This window comes from Mus caroli, chromosome 19 (genome assembly GCF_900094665.2).
Source record: "Mus caroli chromosome 19, CAROLI_EIJ_v1.1, whole genome shotgun sequence".
NCBI classification, from domain to species: Eukaryota; Metazoa; Chordata; class Mammalia; order Rodentia; family Muridae; genus Mus; species Mus caroli.
In genome coordinates this window covers 265508-282011 of record NC_034588.1, presented here as the reverse complement: position 1 = coordinate 282011, position 16504 = coordinate 265508, and the positions used below count along the sequence as shown (strand labels likewise).

At 42.1% G+C, this 16504-nt stretch overlaps 1 protein-coding gene across 12 annotated transcripts in view; it reads left to right on the top strand.

Annotated features, from left to right (window-relative positions):
- Window positions 1-16504, top strand: part of Ppp6r3 (protein phosphatase 6 regulatory subunit 3) — a 120432-nt gene that overhangs the window by 39775 nt on the left and 64153 nt on the right. For 11 of the 12 annotated variants that reach the window (XM_029472606.1, XM_029472614.1, XM_021151186.2 and 8 more), the window contains 2 exons: window positions 8291-8523; window positions 14273-14459. In XM_029472606.1, the coding sequence (XP_029328466.1) occupies window positions 8297-8523; window positions 14273-14459 (414 nt within the window). In that variant the 5' untranslated portion in view covers window positions 8291-8296. The remainder of the gene's footprint in view (window positions 1-8290; window positions 8524-14272; window positions 14460-16504) is intronic. The other variant, XM_029472605.1, reaches the window with a different exon arrangement.

Sequence of the window (16504 nt, the reverse complement as noted above, 5' to 3'; positions counted from 1 at the left end):
GAACTGCCCTCCTAGACTTCTCTTAAACCTTTCTGATGTGGCTACTAAAGACTTTACACTTAGTTGTGGCTTACATGGTGTTTGTATCACTCAGAGGCTAGGAGTGAAAGGAGACTTTGGATACATAGGGATGAGTTTCAGTGGGGGAAGTATGTGTATCCATGGTTTAGAAAACACAAAAAGTAGGTATAATGGGAATTTTTAAAATATTCTCTTCATAACACTCTTCAAACAATGGTAAAAGTTTTGGACACATTTTTTTTTTTTTTTTGGTTTTTTCAANACAGGGTTTCTCTGTGTAGCCCTGGCTGTCCTGGAACTCACTTTGTAGACCAGGTTGGCCTCGAACTCAGAAATCCGCCTGCCTCTGCCTCCCGCACATTTTGTTTTTTGAGGCTTTTCCTATGTGTTACTTGGGCAGAAGCAGCTGTTCCTATTTTTGTATAGTTTGTTTGTTGTGCTCCAGGTGTTGAGGTGACTGCAGCCACTGCAGTGGGAGTTGTCCTAGCAGTGTTACTGCAAGCCTGGTAGATATGCTCTGATGGTCGGTCCCCTTGGACTACAGTGGGGCTAATTCTGAAATGATATAGACAGATTTGACTGGGCTGGCATGTTACTGTGCAGTCTCACAGAACCCTGTGCTCAGGGCTTCCTTTAATGCTTGCTTTACTTCTTGAAATTGTCACCATCTTGAGTTGTTTTTGGAGACAACATTTTTGTTTTGTGTCCAGACAGTCTTGGGTATAACTGTCACACAGGGCAGGGTATGGACTGAGAGTTTGGCTGAACCCCACATTTTCCTGCAGAGAGAAAGACGTGCTCAGCCGAAGCAGAGCTCTTCAGAGAGATGATGTGGTTCTTGTTATTCCTGCAGTTCACAGTTCATTCACAGGGCAATCAGCAGCAGTTTTCTTTTTTCAGAGAAACTTGGAGCTTCTGGCAGTATGCGTTAAATTTAGCATTTGGTGTGATTGTTCTTCTCTTTGGACAATCATATGGTGTGTAGCTCCCATGTAAACACTGTCCCTTGCATTAGTATGCTTTTTATGGTACTGTATTCAAATATGATAATAAAAATAAAGGCTAAATTGATCCTTAGTTGTCCCTTTGAATAACAGTTGATGGGCACTATCCCAGACTTATGGCATCAGGTAGATAATACAGAGCCTCAGGCCGGAGCTGTTCTCCTGAGTCAGAAACCAGACTGCATTTTACAAAAACCTCTAGGTGACTCCTTGCCCATAAAGGTTTGAGAGCAGTGCTCTAAGCTTCCAAGTGGAGCGTTGTTGGGGCATTGATAAAACGGTGGTTTCTTTTGAAGTACATTTCAGCTGCTCAATTTCCACAATCAGTTAATGTGATAAGCTGCTAAGGCTTAAAAGTGTTGAGATGAGGTCTCAGGACTGCAAGCTCCAACAGCCCCACAGCTGGCAATAGAATCCAGGTCCTTGTGAATACTTAATGGCACTGAAGAGGTTCCTATTGCTGTGATGAGACACAATGACCAAAAAGCAATTTGGGGAGAAAAGGGTTGGTTTAGCTTAAACTTTGTATTGCTGTTGATAATCAAAGGAAGGAAGTCAGGACAGGAACTCAAACAGGGCAGGAATCTGAAGGTAGGATCTGATGGCCATGGAGTGTTCTGCTTACTGGCCTGCTTTCTTTTAGAGACTGCCAGCCCAGGGATGGAACCAACCATCAGCCACTAATTCAGATAATGCCTCACAGCCAGATTTTATGGAGGTTTCCTTCCTTTCAGATAACTCTACTTTATGTATCAAGTTGACATAAAACTAGCCCACACAGAGGATACTCTTGATACTTGGTGGAAGCACCTGAATGTCAGTCAGTCATGCTTAAGATCCTTGGATTTGTTGATGTTCTGTGAGCAGGACCTTGGTTCTCACATCTCCTGTAGATGATGTCCCAGGCCTCCCAGACAGTCAGTGCTGACACACTGTGAAATGAAGGGCTCTGTCCTAGGTTACCTTCCACAACCAACCTTGGTAGTATGAAACTAGTGTAACAGTCATCGTTGTTGTCGTGTGTCTCCCCCCCCCCCCCCGACACACACACACACACACACACACAGGGTTTCTCTGTGTAACCCTGGCTGTCCTGGAGCTCACTTTGTAGACCAGGCTGGCCTCGAACTCAGAAATCTGCCTGCCTCTGCCTCCTGAGTGCTGGGATTAAAGGCGTGCGCCACCATGCCTGGCTTGGTGTAACAGTCTTAATGGATCTGTAATTAAAGCCTGGATTTGAGGTGGATAGGTTTATTCAAGAGATGGGTCCGTTGGCTCTCTTGTGTAGATAGATGGCAGTTTTCACTATTGGACGAAGAAGACCAGCAGAGATCATCTGCGCGGTCAGGTGACTCCCTGATGACTTCCTTGCTTGCTCTAAATATCTAGTCCTTTCATGGGGAAAAAACATTTTCAAACTGCTTGGTTCAATTTGTAAAAGAAGCCTAGGGTCGGTAAAAAAGGGTACCTTGGTCTCTCACCAAATACCTTCCCTTGCTGGCCAGCCTTCCTAGAGTTCCATAAGTAAGCGTCACTCAGTTAAAGTGTGGGTTTTAAGTATGTTCATGTGTCCTGCAGATACTTTGCTAGGTCCATGATGGTGTATGCCTGTAACCCTAACACTATCAGGCGGAGGCTTGAGGATCAGTTAAAGGTCAGCTTCGGCTATATAGTAAGTTTGGAGGCCACTCTGGGCTGTATGAGATCCTGTCTCAACTATTTTCTTCCCCACCTGTAGTATTTTTTGGTTTATTTTTATTGTTAATTCTGACTCTAGTTTTATTACAAATCTTAGCTTGTGTTGGTCTTTCAGACAAGATCCCCTGCTGTGTAGCCCAGGCTAGCCTAAAGCTTAGAGTCTTTTGGCCTTGGCTTTCTAAGTGCTGTGATTATAGTCTCAGGCTACCATCCCTGTTTTTTGTTTTTGTTTTTTGAGGCAGGGTCCCTGTATTTGGAAATTTGATCTGTAGATCAACCTGGCCTCAAATTCACAGAGCTCTGCCCATCTGAATAGTTACAGTTTTCAAAAAACTGCATTTTACCTAAGGGAGGGTAATTGAACTTTGTAACTGTTATTTTGTATCTAGCTTCACTTTTCTTCAAAGGGTACCAACCTAAGGCCAACTAGTTTACCAGTGTCCATTCAGCTTGCTGCAAAATAGGTGATGCTTGCTAGGAGAGCTTACTGTGCCTGCATTTTGGAGTTGAGATAGTGACATGCACAGTTTGGAGACCATTCACTGTGGAAGTATATATTTCCATGTTCTGAACTGTCTGGTGTGGTGATGAAAGAATCAATTGTTTTACAATAAATGCTAAAAAAATTCCTTTTCTCTGTGTTAAATTTTATGTTTAAAATAATTTATACTTTAGATAAGTACTTCAAAACAGTTATGAGATTAGAAGGCCGGGCCAGTAGGAAGGCCATTATAGCCTGCTGGACACTGGGCATATTATTTCGAGTGGATTATAACAGCCTGGGCAAGGATTGGGTCTCCAGGTAGCTTCCTACCTTGTGTCAATTCGAGAGTCAAGACCTCTTTTGTTTTTACTTATATAAGCTTTTAGGGCCATTTTGGTCATTAGCAAAGCTAAATGTAAGTGAGGTTTGGGGGAATGTACATGTAGGTAGGTTTTCTGATTAATGACCTAGCTTAGTAGAATTCTCATCTACCCAGTACCTACCTACCCAGTGTATGCAGCTGAATGCCATCCTATGCCTGGGGGTACCTGGAGGGCAGAACAAGCTAGCTGCACAGCTGCATGCAGCAGGGCAGATTGGGGCCTTGGGGTACATAGATACCTGGATGGGTTCAGGACATACTAGAATACAGCTGTCAGGAGAAACTTCTTATGGGTCAGAAGATACTGTACTTTCTGTGAATGACCAAATAGTTTAGGTGTTTTGGGCCATAGATGATCTCTGTCACACTCCTTTCTCCAATTCCATCTTTTCCTCAAACCTGACACTATTAAAAAATGTCAAAACTTGCCGGTTGTGGTGGTGCACGCCTTTAATCCCAGCACTCGGAAGGCAGGGGCAGGCGGATTTCTGAGTTCGAGGCCATCCTGGTCTACAGAGTGAGTTCCAGGACAGCTAGGGCTATACAGAGAAACCCTGTCTCGAAAAACCAAAAAAAAAAAAAAAAAAAGAAAAAGAAAAAAAGAAGTCAAAACCATTTTTAATTGGCAGGTGGTGGGTTGGGTGGGTGTATTTGCTAACCTACTCTGTTCTTACTTTATTGTAACTAATCAGTCTTTTTCTAAATCCTATATTTGATGCATTTCCTGACTAAGAATATGATTTGGGCAGTTTCACTTGGTGTGGGTAAATCTACTTGATTTATAATCTAGAGCTGTAACTACACTTTGCAACCATCTATAGCAAACTGTGTGCTCTGAGTTCTTTTGATAGGGTCTTGGGCAACTCAGGAGGACCTTGAATCTTTTGTCCCACAACTCTGGAGTAGTAGTAAAGGTGTAAAAATACACTTTTAAAAAGTTTGTGATTTTTCAAAGATTTTCAAATAAATGAAAAGCAGCTACTCTGGGAGAAGATTTTCCTGATGGTGTGACTTCTGTCCCTAAACAAGGATAACCTCTTTCTTTTCTTTGAGAATATAAAAAAGAAAAAAATCTCCTTGTCCCCTACCCCCTTTTTAAAAATCATTTTTTATTTCATGTACATTGTTTTGCTTTATGTATGCTTGTGTGAGGGTTTCTGATCCCCTGTAACTGAAGTTAAAGACAGTTGTGAGCTCCTGTGTGGGTACTGGGAAATGAACCCAGGTCCTCTGGAAGAGCAGCCAGTGCTCTTAATGGCTGTGCTAACTCTGTCACCTTCCGCCCCCATCCCACCCCTTTCCCCTTTCATATTATCTTCTGGTACTGCTGTGCTTGTCGGCTGATTAGGATAAAATGACATGGGTTTTGTTTTTGTCTTGACCATTTCCCCCAAATCTGAAAACTAAAACAGTATATATATCTTAAGGTTTCCCTCTATTGTTGACTTTTCTGAACTAGTTTTCTGTTGCTTGTTGCCATTTTTGCAGTGACTTCCCAATCAGAACTAGCTTAGCATTGTATTTAAATCAGGCAGCTGCTTACATATCTTCTGCTGCCTGCCAGGGGCCATACACACACACACACACACACACACACACACACACACACACACACACACACACACTCTCTCTCTCTCTCACTTCTATATATCTACTTGTGCCTCCTGTCCTAGCTGAGGAAGGCCACTGGCTTGTGTGTCTGTTGCATATGTGTTGGGAGCTGCATGTCTCTAGTGTGTTGTCTGTCATGCTGTGTCCACGGGGAAAGGCTGTGCTTCTCTGGGGCCTCTGCCTTATTTCTTCCTATGGAGCTGTGTGGTCTGCTTTCTCACCCCACCACTTAGGTATCCCTCTCAAGTGAGGTGTGTGAATCTGGGTCATGTGAACTGAGCAGCTGCTTTTTGTCTCTGTCTTCTTATGATTCAAGATTGTGAGCAGACTTGCCAGTGTCCTTGAGAGCATATAAAAGCGTTATAAACTGACTTTGGTAATACTTGATACTTGCCAGTATTGCTTTCTGAATTTGTTCCCTAAGATTTCTTGAACTTTATTAATGAGGTTTCTTGTTGGACAGTTAGGCCGAGCACCTATCATGTGAAGTGGACTCTCCTGAACAACATACTCTTTTTCACCTCTCATTCTTGGGTCAGTCAGTCACTTTGACTAGGACTGTGAGTAAAGTTTACCTCTATAATTCCTCTTATTTTTATTTTATTATTTGTGTGTGTGTGTGTGTGTGTGTTTTGAGACAGGGCTTCAGTATGAAGCCCTAGCTGTCATCAGAATTCACTCTGTAGACCAAGTTGATCTCAAACTGAAATCCACCCATCTCTGCCTCCTTAGTGTTGGTATTGAAGGCGTGTACCATCACACCTTGCTAAATTTTCTACTTTTAAAGAAATGATTTTGAGGTAAATGTTCTTGAAAACATTGAGTATGGGTGATTTAGCCAAACACACAGATATAAAGGTCGATCTGCTTTACATAGAGAGGATCTTTCTTTCTTTCTTTCTTTCTTTCTTTCTTTCTTTCTTTCTTTCTTTCTTTCTTCCTTCCTTCCTTCCTTCCTTCCTTCCTTCCTTCCTTCCTTCCTTTCTTTCTTTCTTTCTTTCTTTCTTTCTTTCTTTCTTTCTTTCTTTCTTTCTTTCTTTCCCTTTGCTTATAAGAGCATGTAGATACTGGTGAGCTTTTCTGATAGTGGTCCTATCAGGATGCAGTTGACTGCATGGGTGGCTAAGCTGCAGCTGAAGGAGAGCTTTTGTTTGGGCACATGGTAGCCTTGTTCCTTAGCACACTCTCAAGAAGTCTCTCTGAGCCCTCCAGAGCTAGCGTACCTTGAGTGGTCCTGTTGCTGTAGAGGCCTGAGCTGCATGACTGCTTCTTGTTATTACCTTCTGGTTAGAAGTGGCCTTTTGAGACTTCTGTCATATTCCATGTTTAACAAATGAGTGCCTTTTTGGCTCTGTGACTTGGAGAACAAGCATTTCATAGTTGTGGGCATGGAGACCAAGTTGAGAAAAGACTATACATGAGGTGTTGTTAGAAGTTGACTGTCAGCCGTTTCTCTTAGTGACTTGGGATAGTTTGTCTTAATTCTTCAATAATTAAGTTCTAAAGTTTAGTCCTTTCCTGGCACTTTATGACCTCAGACTTTTATCTATTAATGAACTCAACTGCAGCTTTATAGTAGTGATTCATTCCCTCTGTAATAAGGAAAGTTCTGGTTATGCCTTTTCATTTGTCATTTGTTGCAGAAGATGGCAATTCTCTGAAGAATCTATTCTTTATCCTTTAAAAAATAGTTGCTTTCTGTCTCTCTTGATCTTTATCTGTCTCTGTTTCTCAGTCTCTCTCCCTCCCTCCCTCCCCTCTCCAGTTTTGCTCTTTTAGCCCAGGCTAGACTTGAGCATGTAGTATTTTTGTTTGTTTTAGTATTTTTGTTTGTTTGTTTGTTTCAGTCTGCCAAGTGGTAAAATTTGAGGTATGAAATATTTTTGCTTTAAAAAAGTTTTTAAATTAGTGGGCAACATGCTTGTGGAGGTCAGAAGACAACTTGGAAAAGCTAGAGTCTTAGGGATCGAGGGATCGAACTCTGGTCTTGAGGCTAGTCAGCAAGCCTCTTTTCCTGCTGAGCCACATTGCTCTTCGTCAGCATTCTTTTTTAGTTTGTTTTGGTTTTTGAGAGAGGGCTTCTGTATGGAATCTTGGTGATCACACAGAAATTCTCTCACATCTTTCTTTAAAGTGATGGGATTAAAGGTGCAAACCACTGTACCTAGCCAGCATAAAAATTCTTAAAGTATGAATTACTTCTTTTCCTTGTGTGTGTGTGTGTGTGTGTGTGTGAGAGAGAGAGAGAGGGGGGAGGGTTCTTGCTGTATGGCTCAGGCTGGCCAAGAACTTGTGATCCTCCTGCCCCACTCTTGAAAATTTTAGGATTTTGGGTATGTGCCAGCCTGGCTTGGATGAATTGCTTTAACAGGTTAAAATCATTCCAAGCTTTTGTATTCAGCATTTTCAACATTTTAGCCAACTAAAAATACTTTCTGGAATGGAGCAAGTATCTAATTTGGATTCCCAGCACCCACTTGTGACTCACAAACATCTGTTAACTCAGTTCTAGAGCATCCACCAACTCTGGCTCCCATGACCATTCTGTGCAGCTCATGCCCATAGAAAATACAAATAAGGACATTTCTTAAAAAGTCTGCACAGAAAGCCAGTAAGTAAGTTCTTCACTCGATCTTACCCAAAAGGCTGAGAAGCGAATCAGTAAGTAAATTCTTTAAGAAAATTTCTTTTTCTGAGAAGGAAAAAAATCCTGCCAGTGTTACTCATTAAGAAATCACTTTGGGGGCTGGAGAGATGGCTCAGTGGTTAAGAGCACTGACTACTCTTCCAAAGGTCCTGAGTTCAAATCACAGCAACTACATGGTGGCTCACAACCATCCGTAATGAGATCTGATGCCCTCTTCTGGTGTGTCTGAAGACAACTACAGTGTACTAATATAATAATAAGTAATATAATAATAAATAAATCCCTAAAAATAAAAAGAAATCACTTTGTAGGTTCAGTGTGAAATTGCTTTATTTTTGTGTCAATGCCAAGTTGATATTGTAGACCAACATTGAACTGAAATTTGGTTTGTAGAAAATTAGTAAAGCTGGAATTTTATGAAAATCTTTCTTTATCTCATTTAGAACAGCATGTTTTGGAAATTTGATCTTCACTCATCATCCCACATAGACACGCTTCTAGAGAGAGAAGATGTGACACTGAAGGAGCTAATGGATGAGGAGGACGTCCTACAGGAGTGCAAAGCACAGAACCGCAAGCTCATAGAATTTCTGTTAAAAGCAGAATGTCTGGAAGACTTAGTCTCATTCATTATAGAAGAACCACCTCAAGACATGGATGAGAAGATCCGATACAAGTAAGAAAAGGGTGTCTTTGCCTTAGGGTGAGGTAGGAAATGATGACTCTTGCTGGTTAAGAATTTCCTAGAGCCAATGTAACCAGTGACAAGTTAGATAGTCAAGAGCTACAGGCTTTATGGGGTACACAGTCAACTCCAGTGAGTCATAGGAATCTAAAATGTTCTGAATCTTTGCCAGAAATACAACATGCTTTATAATTGACAAATTTCTCATATTAGTAAGACATTCAAGTGTCTTCTCAGCTTTTCAGATAAGCCAGAAGAATGACTGGCCAAGATTGCCTAAAGGTTTAGTCAGAGCTTGGGTTTTAAGAGCATTGCTCAAATAAGGTCAGCCCTTCCTTGTGTGAGTTTTAGGTGTGGGTTGCGTGGGTCTCAGTGAACAGCAGTGAAGCTATATTTAAGCAGGAAATGACATAATAAAACACAGTGGGTTTACCTACTTTGGCTTGTTCGGTGAATCTGCATACAAACAGAATGGCACAGTAAATGAGAGTCCTTTATTGTTGTCACTGAGCATGTTCATGGGCATGTTAATAATTGGGGTTACAGTTATTTCCATACCCAACATTGTTGAAGTGGCCCACATCCCTCAACACTGAAAATAGAGAAACAAACTTCAGTTATGATCCATTAAATAGACAACAGAGTGGCAGGAATCATGATATTAGAAGCTGCCCTTCCTGACTCAGGCTGACCTTATTAAGATGGTTTTTTTCTTTTCTTCTGGGAGAGAATTATGCTGTCAGCAAAATCCTTCTTGATACCTTTAAACTTATTGTAGCTTGGGCTCTTGAGGCCCTGTTTTCCGCTAGCCTTCAAAATCGACATTTAACAATCAGTGGAGATTAAAAAGTGGTGTCCTATAAAGAAAGAAAAACATGTATAGCATAAAAATAATGTTTTTCTGTTTTCTTGAACGCTTTGCTGCTTTCCTGCCACAGTGAGCTAACATGTACGTTAGATAGAGCCTGTCCAGGTCAGAGGTGGAGGTGATGTGGTAATAGGTTGGGAATAGTGAGTGGGCCTGCACTGAAGCCACCTGGAGTGATGTGGCCCTCTCTACATAAGCTGTGAGCAGACAAGTGGTCTCCCTTGTTGGGTTTGTCGTCACATTCTGGATGAGGCTTTTACTTGATGGTGCTTTATGAAGTGCTGGCTTACTGAAAGGAAGGGCTGCTTGGTGGATCTGAAAGCTTGGCGGTGATGGTGCTCTGTGTTGCTGTGCTGTGTTTGAAGCTGTAAGAACAGGCAGCTTATCTTACACATTCCCATGGATGTACTGGATGGTGCCATTTAGAGGAGCAGGAGTTGAGTTGGGTGGAGCAGTACTTTATCTACTATGTCTCTGGCCCAAGCAAAGCCACTATTGAGGTAAAAATGTACCTTGGGTGACCTGAACCGTCTGTATTAGCCTACAGGGCTTTTTAGAAGGAATCTAAAACCTTTTCAAGGTTAAGATAGTTGTGGTCTGGGTGAGCCATAGTTTGTCAGAGAAGCCCTGTAGAGAAGAAAGCAGGCTGGGACAGCTGAAGTTGGTGGGTGGAAGGATTCTAGAGGAAGCCTTTGCTTCGAGCTATGCAAGAACTGAGTTCATTGTCATTGTAAGTGTTTGGTAAGGAACAGCCAGGCCAAAGATGTGGAAGCCCTAAAGTGCACTTACAACAGGGCAACCTCATGACTAGAGGTGAGCAGGAAGAGAGAGGGACAGGGGTGAGGTCAAAACATCCTCCAAAACAAGCCATCTAAGTAAGGCTTCGAGCAGTGAGTGATATATGTGCCTTGACTGTTGTTCTTGTCCACTCTGTCCTCTGTCCACTCTGAGGGAGTTGGGGACTGGAGTAAAAAGGAAAGGTGAATGTGAGTTAAGAAGCAGGTAGATAAGCATAAAAAGGTCTCAGTTACCTTTTGGGGAACAGTGGTTAGAATCTAGAAGGAACTGAATGAAGGAGCCTCCTTGGTGAGAGGTTGAGAAGGAAGATTGTGAAGGAAGGACTATTGGAGTTTTACCTAGGAGAAGTGATGGTGGAATAGCTGTAACGTTAAGGATAGGTGTCAAGAGAAAGGTTGGGCATTTGACTTCAGCTTTGTCAAGTTTGAGATGCCTGGTGGGCATGATGTAGAGACAGGGAATCACATCAGGTGGACGAATGCCATGTGAAGGTATGGAGTTCGTGAGGTCACCTATGGAGCTGATGGAGGCTGTTAACTAGATCAGGGTTTCAAACAGGGACTCAGGAATAGCTAGGGCAAGAGAAAAACAGGTAGGGGCTGCCACCCAGAAAGCCACTGTAGAAAGGCTTCAAGGAGGCAAGAGAAGATGATACTGCTGCTGTATGAATCCCCAAGTTTGCATATGGCAGTATCAATCTCATTAATTGGGGTCAGGAGAGCCTGGCTGCAATGGCTCTGAAAAAGAGTGAAAGACACGCCAAGACATCTCCTTCAGGTCACTTCCCAACAAGAGAGTAAGAGAACACATGGTAGCCAAAGGCAGATATGGAGGCAGGAGAGGTGTAGGTGTTTTACTTGTTTTCCTAAATGGAAGGAATGGTGATCCGTGTGTACACTATCAGGAATGATGCAGTAAAGAGGAAGCCATGTCAGCCAAAGGAGTGAGCTTTCTAGGAATGCCCTGTAACTTTGCCAATTCCTCCTACTGCAGTTTATCCTAGAACAGTGGTTCTCAGCCTGTGGTTTATGACCTTTTGGGGTACAAATGATCCTTTCAAACTTTCCTAAGACTCGAAAAACATGGGTTTTTATATTAGGATTCATAATAGTAGCAAATTGCCTTTATGAAGTAACAGCAAAAATAATTTTATGGTTGGGGATCACCACAGCATGAAGAACTGCATTAAAGGGTAGCAGGATTAGGTTGAAAACCACTGTCCTAGAAAATAGTGAGTAAAGTTGCTGTCACCCGTTAAACACCTTTTTGATGCCAGTCCCCCCACCTCCTATCATGTGTTTCAAGCCTATAAACTGAGGAAGGACAATGCACCCCTCGAAAGTAGATAAGGCAGGATGTGATCCTCGTATGAATTCCAGAGCTGCAAATGTAACCACTGTGTATTTCTGTCCCTAGCCAGTGGTTACAGTAGAGAAGTCTGCTGTGGCATTGGTGAATGGCTGTTTTACAAGATAGGGGAGACTAATGGAACAGAACCTTCCAGAAGACAGCTGTTGGGTAGTGCAGTCTACATGCCTACATACCTGCAGTTCTGCTTTCTTTTCTGTCTTCCTCCTGCATCAGTTTTTTTTTTTTGTTGTTTGTTTGTTTGTTTGTTTGTTTTTGGTTTGGTTTGGTTTGGGTTTTTTTTGGAGACAGTCTCATGCTATTTATCTAGTTTTATCCCAGCCCCTTTTGGGTTCAGTGGTCACCTGCTTGCCTTCATATGTGTCATATACTCCAGTCCACAGTCTTTCCCTTTGTGCTGTATTATATAGCCACTGCTGTTGTTTTATCTCCTTGACCTGGGCTGCTCTCCTGTCAGGTTGATGGAAGAATATGTTAGAGCAGAGAAGGGAACTATGGTCAGATACAGTGTTGCCTAATGAGTCTCTCTTAGTCTCCTGTGACCATTAGAAAAGGATGAGAGGTGGTTGGCAGTTCAGAGAGCATGGAGAACAGATGTCTACTGCCTGGTTTTCAGAGTGAGTGGTCTGACTATCAGAGACAAACATGGTTGAGGTTGCAGGGGTTTTTGGTTTTGGATTTTTGTTTTGTTTGTGAGATTGATTGATGTATTTATGGATCTGAGTACTCTGTATCTGTACAGATGGAGTGAGCCTTCATGTGCTGTTAGGTTGTGGGAATTGAATTTTAGGACCTCTGCTCACTCAGGTTCACCCTGCTCACTCAGTCCCTGCTTGCTCTAGCCCAAAGATTTATTTATTATTATACATAAGTACACTGTAGCTGACTTCAGACGCATGGGAAGAAGGCGTCAGATCTCATTACGGATTATTGTGAGCCACCATGTGGTTGTTGGGATTTGAATTGAGGTCCTTCTGAAGTTCCTCAGTTCAAATACCTTACTTGCTGAGCCATCTCGCTAACCCGAGTTTGCAGATTTTTAAGAAGCTGCAAGGAGTTATGCAGAGCAGATTCCAGCTGCTACCTGTAGGCCTATGGCCTACTGAGTGAGATCACAGTGAAGAATGACAGTTGGCTGGGTTCTTGCCTGTCCCTAGCTTCACAAGATCTTAGATGACTCTAAATGGGTTTTAAAATGTTATTTACTAATTATATTAGTTATTAATATGACTCAGACAGCCCCTAGTAATCAAGGCAGAGTCCTATGGATTTTTAAATCAGCTTTAGCACAATTACTGGGCAAATTACCCCTAATCTATTTTTCTATAGGCTAGACTGTTAATTTTCCAGATGCTTTCCTCAAGTATTTATTGTTTGAGTCTTGCTGGGGTTATTACTGCTCCATCAGTCCATCCTCAGGGCATTTCACTTGGTCACGTCTAATGGAGACCTCCTGTTTTCTCCTTCTTCTGTTGTCTTCTTTTTTCCTCCTCTTTCTTTCTTTGTGATCCCTGCCTGCTATCCTCAGCCCCATAACTGAAAGTCCACATATATCTATTCTCCCCAGTAAGGCTATAGCCCCATTTATTTAACCAATAGCTTTAAATTGAGGAGTAAGGTTTATACAACAAAATCTGGTGTACATGAGAATCTGCTCATCATGGGCAACCAGAACTTGAGGTTCAGAATTTAGCATTTGGGGCTGGTGAGATGGCTCAGTGGGTAAGAGCACCCGACTGCTCTTCCGAAGGTCCAGAGTTCAAATCCCAGCAACCACATGGTGGCTCACAACCAGTAACGAGATCTGGCGCCCTCTTCTGGAGTGTCTGAAGACAGCTACAGTGTACTTACATATAATAAATAAATAAATCTTAAAAAAAAAAAAAAGAAAGAAGAATTTAGCATTTATGTACACAGCAGCAGTTCAACCCCTAACAGAAGGCTCTTATCTAAAGCATAGGTGTGTATGGCACTCTTTCCCTCATCTCCCAGTACCTCAGGCTGATGTACTGTTTGCCCCTTCTGTATACTGTGATAGGTGTTTTCTTTAGATGGGTGGAGACTGATCGATTGCTAGCTTATTAGAACTTTATCATATCACTTGTAACCTACCTAAACTGAGCAGTGGCCTGCTCATAAACCTACAGCAGGCTCAAAGTCATCTGTGTATAGTAGTTTCCTGGAAACCAGCCACCCTTAACTTGTTTCAGAGTTTGCCACATCTCTGTCCACATGGACTGTGTCAGGACTCTGTACCCTCACTGAGTTCTGTTAAAATGTGGCATACTTGACTCATGAGTCCTGTTCATGCACTGTAGTTGTGTTGAAACAGAAACAAATTCTTTTTTTTTTTTAAGGTTTATGTATATAAGTGCCCTGTCTTCATTCACACATACCCAGGAATCAGATCCCATTACAGATGGTTGTAAGCCATGTGGTTGCTAGGATTTGAACTCAGGACTTCTGGAAGAGCAGCCAGTGCTCTTAACCTCTGAGTCATCTCATTTGATTTAAAGGCAATTTTTTGGACAAAGTAGAAAATGTCTTTTAACTTAGAGGTGGATGGAATGGATTGAAGGCGCTCTTAATTCCTTGTAGATGGTTTTGATGATTTGATAGAATTTTAGGAGACTTTCCTCATGTGTGCTGTACTTAATGCCATAAACTGTTTCCATTAGATGATAATGTAATGTCCTGTTCTTCTAGGTATCCAAATATATCTTGTGAGTTGCTCACATCTGATGTCTCCCAGATGAATGATAGACTGGGGGAAGATGAGTCCTTGCTAATGAAGTTGTATAGCTTCCTCCTAAATGAGTCCCCCTTGAACCCGCTACTCGCCAGTTTCTTCAGCAAGGTGCTAAGTATTCTTATCAGCAGAAAACCAGAACAGGTAAATACTGTTTTAAAAGGTAAGTATCTGGGCTGTGCATCCTCAAGACGATGCCAGGAACTTTGCTACGGTGCTCAGAGTCTGCCTGATGGCCATTTTCTACAGAAGAGTGTGTTTTAGGTCTTTAGGAGTCTGAGAAACCCTGGTTTCCACATTAAGGAGTATTTCTCCTTTGACATACTCTTTGAAGAACTTCAGCTCTGTTTGTTAGCAGACTTTGATTTCTTCTCTGGACACATAATCAGAAGCATTTTTGTGAGAGTAGCAGGTTGAATCTGAGTACATATCTAATGACCCTTTGGATTTAACAGTTGGCTTTGTTTAGTTGTTCCCTAATGATGATCTCAAGAGAAGCTAGAATCAGGTAGTCCTGAAGATGAATTCCTGACTAGTGCTTTTTACACTTTGGTAATTTATTTTAGCTTAGATACCTGGATGCCCTTGTGTCTCAGCAGTCCTAGTCTATCGCACTGGATAAAGGTACACACCTCAGTATTCTTATAGATACCACCCCTTGACACCTTTTCCTTTCTAATTCAGACTTATGTGGAAATGCCGTTCCCAAGGAATGGTTCACCAAGTGTGACCTTTGGATCAGTGTCAACAGCATCTACTGAGATTTTTTTTTTTAAAGCATTGCTGTGCAGGAGTCCTGACAGTGGGGGTTTCTAGCGCATCTTTCAGTTCATGCTATTGCCTGCTGGAATTGGAGAACCATTTCTCTAGTGGATATTGTTGTGAAAGAGTGCAAGAGCTCACTTCCAAGAAACAGCTAGAGCAGCAGATGCTGAGTACAAGCTGACAGATCAGTTGCAGCAAGCAGAGATGAACATGGTCAAGCCATTCAGACCTGGTATTTATTCTTCATGGTAGACAGTAGTCTCCAGTTACTTGGTTTTGCTCTGTGGTCGGCACACATGATAGAACTGAAACTATTTTGGGCCCATTATGTTCTGTTCTCTGTTAAGTCAGGGACCATGTTTTATTTTAGAAAGATGGTGTTCTTTGTGTTCAGGTAAGGCTTTTATTTTGATAGGGCAACTTTCCCAAGTGTGTTGGTAGGAAGATCCTTTTCCTTGAGTCACAATCCCTAAGTTATGGTCTCAGTAGTGTAAATTGTCTCCCATTCTGCCCTCTACATAGAAATCAAAATATCATCGGCAATTGCAAGCCATCATATACCCGGCACAGTTAGTTCAGAGATGGGTGCCTCCATTAGTAAGGCATGCTTCATTATGTTTTTATCTCTATCTATCTATCTATCTATCTATCTATCTATCTATCTATCTATCTATCTAGTTTGGTTTTTCGAGACAGGGTTTCTCTGTGTAGCCCTGGCTGTCCTGGAACTCACTTTGTAGACCAGGCTGTCCTGGAACTCAGGAATCCGCCTGCCTCTGCCTCCTGAGTGCTGGGATTAAAGGCATGTGCCACCATGCCCGGCTTATGTTTTGTTTTTTTTTTTTTGTTTTTGTTTTTTTTTTTTTTGGTTTTTTCGAGACAGGGTTTCTCTGTGTAGCCCTGGCTGTCCTGGCACTCACTTTGTAGACCAGGCTGGCCTCGAACTCAGAAATCCGCCTGCCTCTGCCTCCCGAGTGCTGGGATTAAAGGTGTGCGCCACCACGCCCGGCTCCCGGCTTATGTTTTTATCTTACATCTGCTGTTAGACCCAGGCTGAGGAGCTATGATTTCTGGTGTATATAAGATAAATCATGAAAGTATGTGGAAGACTTTCTGAATCTCTGTGTTATTGATACCAGAGCTCAGTCAGTTCTATTATCTGTCTAACGATGATGTGTGTCAGTTGAACCCTGAATGAAGAAGAGTCCTGTCACCTGGTTGCTCCTTGTCTCTCTAGCGTCAAGTTCTTGGATGATAATGAGAGTACAGCATTATCAGTGTTGCTTGTGTAGCTGCTTTTGTCTTTTAATAAAAGCTTGTTTCCTGTTGCTTGGTAGTGTTGGTTAGGACTTAGGCACTGTCAGCGCTGACAAAAGTCCACATTCACATGGTGTAATCAGCCTTTAGAACAGGGTGTCCAACTG